This window comes from Amborella trichopoda, chromosome 9 (genome assembly GCF_054954075.1).
Source record: "Amborella trichopoda isolate Santa Cruz 75 chromosome 9, AtrichopodaSantaCruz75HAP2 v2.0, whole genome shotgun sequence".
NCBI classification, from domain to species: domain Eukaryota; kingdom Viridiplantae; phylum Streptophyta; class Magnoliopsida; order Amborellales; family Amborellaceae; genus Amborella; species Amborella trichopoda.
In genome coordinates this window covers 6,587,465-6,592,860 of record NC_142344.1, presented here as the reverse complement: position 1 = coordinate 6,592,860, position 5,396 = coordinate 6,587,465, and the positions used below count along the sequence as shown (strand labels likewise).

The following is a 5,396-nucleotide window of genomic DNA, read 5'->3' as shown; positions in this document are numbered from 1 at the left end:
AAAACCTCCATGGGCCAAAATAAAAACTCACGACGAAAGCAAAAACTCACGGAACATGCATCGCGGCCTTGCACTGTGACCTTGATGCAACAAGATTCATTGCCTGTTGTATTTTAAATTTCGAAAGGGTCTTTAAAAAAAATGAAGGTAACGATGGCCATTGAACCCTTAGCTTCAACTCGTTGACGAATCAACATGATATGGATTACGATCTAGAGAGATGTAGTACCCCCATTGAGCAATGAACCATTACTGATAGATCGGCCTTGCTCTCATACCATGTTAGAATTCATGAAAGTATATATACACGGACATTGAATGGAGAATGGAGGCCTGGCTTTGATACCATGTTAGGATCATTGCAATTTGAGATGCCCAGTTTTTTTAATAATTTACATAACAGTATTGGTCAAATTTCTGAATATAATTTTAAGGGAATAATATGTTCAACAAAGTTTTCAATATTGTGTTAATAATCAGGGAATAAAGCACCCACATCCATGTCCGATCACAACAAGAATAAAGTAGTGATGAACAAAGACATTTTCACATCTCAGCCTCATTTTAAAATTTTAAATGGATAGGGTTTCATGACATGCCCATTTTGAATTTCAGTTAGAATTTGCCTCGACTGTTGTCTTTCTTATTGCAAGAGTTCAGTGTCCAGATCCATGACAAAATGGATATGGTTTTGCTGCGTCAGCCAATGCACCATATTCTTGGGCAACCTCCTTCACAAATCTATCTTGGAGATGACTCTCGGATCCAAAATTTCACAAGTTGATAATCTCGACCACCGTGATCGTTAATATGGGCAAAAAAATGAATTTTAGACCTTGAAGGTCTATTTTGATTTTTTTTCTGACTTCTCCTTTCAACTCTTTGCAAATCATCAGATCACTATTTTATTAGCAGCAAATTCATGGACTTAATGTGGAAATGTATTTTCAATGATTTATGAGGGCTTATGGACCTAAAATCCATGGAGTAAATCAGGGTGGACACATCTATTTGGGGATGCACGATATACTTTTCCTTGAATTCATCATCCTCTTCCCTCTTCATCAGAAACCTAGGAATCTAATCCATGGCAAAACATGAATTCACATGAATTCAACATCTACTCCCCACTTCATCTCACCCATCAAGTGCTCCAAGGTTTCATGTATAAGTTGGGATTGTGGATGAGACCAATCCCATGCAATGAACCTATGGCTCTGTAAATTTACCTGTATCAAGCTATAACCACCCATCACTCTAAGCCCCTTCTCATTCACCACCGACCTCATCTTTGCAACATCAGACCACATATTTGCAGCTGCATACATGCTTGAAGCCAACAAGTAACCCCCCGAACTCGAAGGCTCCAACTCAATAACTTTTTGAACAACCTCTCCTCCCAATTCGGTATTTCCATGAATCCTACAAGCACTAAGAAGAGCACCCCAAGCGCTGGGCCCTGCCTTGATTTCATTGTGCATCTTCCCAATAACCCTTTGGGCAGCTTCAAGGTGCCCAGCCCTTCCTAACAAATCCACCATGCAAGCATAGTGCTCTACGCTTGGCTTCACTCGAGGATCTTGACCCATTCTCTCGAAACAAGCTCGACCTTCTTCTACTAAGCCACCATGACTGCAGGCCGACAAAACTGAAAGATATGTGATTTCATTTGGTTTCATATTGTATGATTCCATTTCTTTGAATAACTCAAGAGCAGCTCTTGCATGGCCATTCATTCCATAGGCTCCAATCATGGAACTCCAAGTTACCACATTCTTATTTGGGGAGGAATCGAACACTCTTCGAGCCATTACTGTGTCCCCACACTTGGCGTACATATTCACGAGAGACGTGGATACTGTTACTTCTCTCTCAAGCCTGTTTCTGATAACTAGCCCATGTGCCCACTTTCCTCCAAGAAGTGCGGCTAAGCTAGCACAAGAGTCTAATATGCTTAACATGGTTACTGAATTGGGCTTCTCTTGTGAGATATACATCTCTCGGAATAGAGAGAGGGCCTCTTTGTGCCTCCCACAATCTGAAAAATTAGCGATTATTGTACTCCATGAGACCAAATCCCTATCATTAGTTTTGGTAAACAGCCTCCAGGCTAGCTCTAAGGATCCACATTTGGCATAAGCATCCATTACAGAATTTGATAAAAGCATGTTCACCTCGAGCCCTCTACGAATTATCACAGAATGTATAGATTTGCACTTCTTTGAGTCTCCAAATCGCTTGATAACTTGAAGCAAGTTCACCATTGTCACCTCATCAGCTTCAATTCCATCCTTTTGCATATGATTAAAGAACAGCAAGGCCTCGATATAATGTTCATTCTGAACCAAACCAGTTATAATCGAATTCCATGTTACATTATTCCTTTCTGGCATATAGTCCAGGACTCTTCTTGCTGATTGGGTATCCCCACATCTTGAATATAAGTCTATGAGGGTATTGTTCACAAAAACATCAGTCCTGAAACCCAACTTTATGATATAACTGTGTAAAACCAGTAACGGATAAGTGTCCTCCATGGCTGCACAAGCTTGAAGAACGGTTACAATGGTGAGCCCATCGGGTTTGATACCGCCCCAATTATGCATTTCTTTGAAGAAACATAAGGCAATGCCAGGATGATGGTTACGTGCATGTCCGTTTATAATGATGCTCCATGTGATCACATCTCTTTGATCCATTTCATCGAATAGTCGCAGAGCAAGTTGAAGCTCCCCAGCTCTTGCATATACATTTAACAGAGAATTCTGGATCGATACAATATCTGAAAACCCAGTTCGAATCATAAGGGAATGAGCACCCGTAGCTTCTTGGATAGCGCCCAAATGTCCATAAGCTTGAAATAAAAGCACCATAGTGGGGACAGTGGAGCTCAAACCAGAGGCTCTCATCACCGAAAACATGAAAACAGCTTTCATGAAAGAATCGTGATTGATGCAACCTTGAATCACTATGTTCCATGACACTGAGTCCCTGTTTTCTATGCAATTGAAGAGAGAGAAAGCAGAGTCCATTAGACCGCATTTACTGTAGCATCCCATCAATGAATTGGCCACTGAGTTTTCTGAAAAAGACCCAGTTTTTATAACAAGACCATGGAGAGAAATTGCTTGCTTTGGGGACCTGAGACTGGAACATAATTTCAGAGTTTCGACAAGATGACAAGGATCATGTGAAGTTTTAAATATGTGGGTTTTGTTGTAGAGAGAGAAAGCTTGGTGGCAGTGTTTTTGAGGGGCTCTGTGTAGTAAATTTTCGTTGAGGAGAGAGAAGTATGGCCTAAGAAAGCGCATGTATGTAATGGAGGAATGGGAATTTTGGGTTTATCAATTGGAGGTATATATATACAGTGCAGAGAGGAAGCCGGAATTTGTCCTTTTTGTTGGATGAAAAAGGATGGATGTGCAGGAAAAGGGAGGAAAGCCCAACTTAGCGTTTTATTTCAAAAATAAAATAAAAGAAAATAATTATAAAAATAGTTAAAACAAGAAGAAAAAAAAAAGAAAAAAAAAGAAAAAAATTGGTTAGGTTTGTATAAGGTGCCCTCATAGAAGCAAGGTGCACCTCTAAACTTTGTTTAAAGAACCAAGGTGCACCTCTAAACTTTGCTTAAAGATGTAGTTTTCGTGTCGACAACTTACAGATGGTTTAAAAATCTATTTTTATTCCTAGTTATAAAATTTATAATTTCAAAAAGAATAGCGATCAAATATATATGTAAATACTTTAAAAATATTGATAATAGATAGTCTCGATAGATTGTTATAAGATGCACTATTTTAGATATAAAATTCTTATTTTATTCATATTCATATATATTGAGCTCGAGATGATCAATTGGAAGGTTCTTTAATATCATAATACTCTCTTTTTTAGGGCTTTAGAGGTGCAACTTTATATAAACTTTTTTCAAAACTAAAAGAGGTAATTCAAAAACATTGGTTAGAAGACTTGAAGATGAAATACCTATAAAAGATGGATTAATGCTTTATACTTTGAATATTTCAAAAAAAGAAGAAAAAAATTTAAAAAAGTTCCCAAATCATTTTCCTTCATAGGTTCCTCCCGCCTTAATTCATCGAGATCCTCTCTCTCTCTCCCTTCTTAGAAAATGTTCAAGGAGAATGTCTTGAAAAGTAGTGGGAAACAAAGGGGTGGCAATGGACCCAGACCGACTCGAGACCCGACGTCTAGACTTGATCTAAATCTAAGTAGGGGTTAAAAAATTGGATTCAGTGGGTTGGGTCTGAGTCCAAAACTTGGATCCGAACATTATTTGGATATGAGGTTCATGTGGACCTAACCCAGACATGGACCTAACTCGAATAATTTTATTATTTAAATAATACTTAATATATAATATTGAAATAATATTTTAAAAAATATAATTATAATATTTAAATAATACATGTATGTATTTAACATAATATTTTAAATATATTTAAATTTATATATATTTTTATTTTTTAGTCGGGCCCAAGTTGGGGGGGACCCCGACCCATTGCCACACTGCATAAACTCAAATCCTACTATTTGAAAAAGCGAAATAAAAAAGCCACTATGAATACCCATTACGGAGTCTGCAAAGGAATTGATATTAAAACTCCAATTATTTCTAGCTCAAATTCAACCCTACTAGTTTAAAGTAAATGTTATATAACCAGTTTGAAAATAATCTATGAAACAGGTGGTTTAAAATCTCCAGATCCTATTAGCTGAAATTCAAATGAACCAATCGGTTTGAAAAATAAAATTTCAAGATGCAAGATCCACTAAATGTAAAATTGAAGAACTCAGGAGAAGAAGCCAGTATTCTAATACCATGAAAAATTTAAGTCCTGATTTGAGAGGCTAGGAACCTGAAATAACTAAAATCCAAGAGTCTCATCAATGGCATCTTTTGCGCGTAGTTATTTTTTTGGCAATAAACAAACGCTAGTCTAGCACAAAAGCCATTGTGCTAACACACATCCGTTTTCTAATGTGAAGTTAAAAACAGCAACACTTCTCATATGGAGAAACACTCTCCCTTAACAATTCACTGAATATAGGACATGTATAGGAATGACAATTAAGTACAATAGAAGTAGCAAAGAATTATAATCAACATAGTCCATAGAACAATACAACTCTCCAAGGCTTTATTATCATGTGTCAAGAAAACATGAACAAATCGTATTATCATGTGTCAAGAAAACATGCACAATTTCAAAATTTCAATCTAGGCGCCTTTAGACTTCAAGCCATGTCAGTTTCGGGGGCAGTTTCATTGCCTTTAGACTTCAAGCCATCATGTCAGTTTCGGAGGCAGTTTCATTGCCAGTATCAAACTGCTTCATGACTGTACCAACTAGTGTGTCAGTCGGGCAAGGGATGGG

General features: G+C 37.5%; 1 protein-coding gene across 1 annotated transcript; it reads right to left on the bottom strand.

The window, feature by feature from the left end:
* Positions 1-414: 414 nt before the first annotated feature.
* On the bottom strand, positions 415-3,519 carry LOC18445552 (Tetratricopeptide repeat (TPR)-like superfamily protein). The gene has a single exon (XM_006855689.3). It carries the CDS (start codon positions 3,309-3,311, stop codon positions 1,104-1,106), a length of 2,208 nt encoding a protein of 735 aa, XP_006855751.2. The 5' UTR covers positions 3,312-3,519; the 3' UTR covers positions 415-1,103.
* Positions 3,520-5,396: the final 1,877 nt, after the last annotated feature.

What these genes read in the sequence shown, in the direction of transcription:
- LOC18445552 (XM_006855689.3), bottom strand. Translation starts at nt 3,311, where the DNA reads ATGCGCTTTCTTAGGCCATACTTCTCTCTCCTCAACGAAAATTTACTA.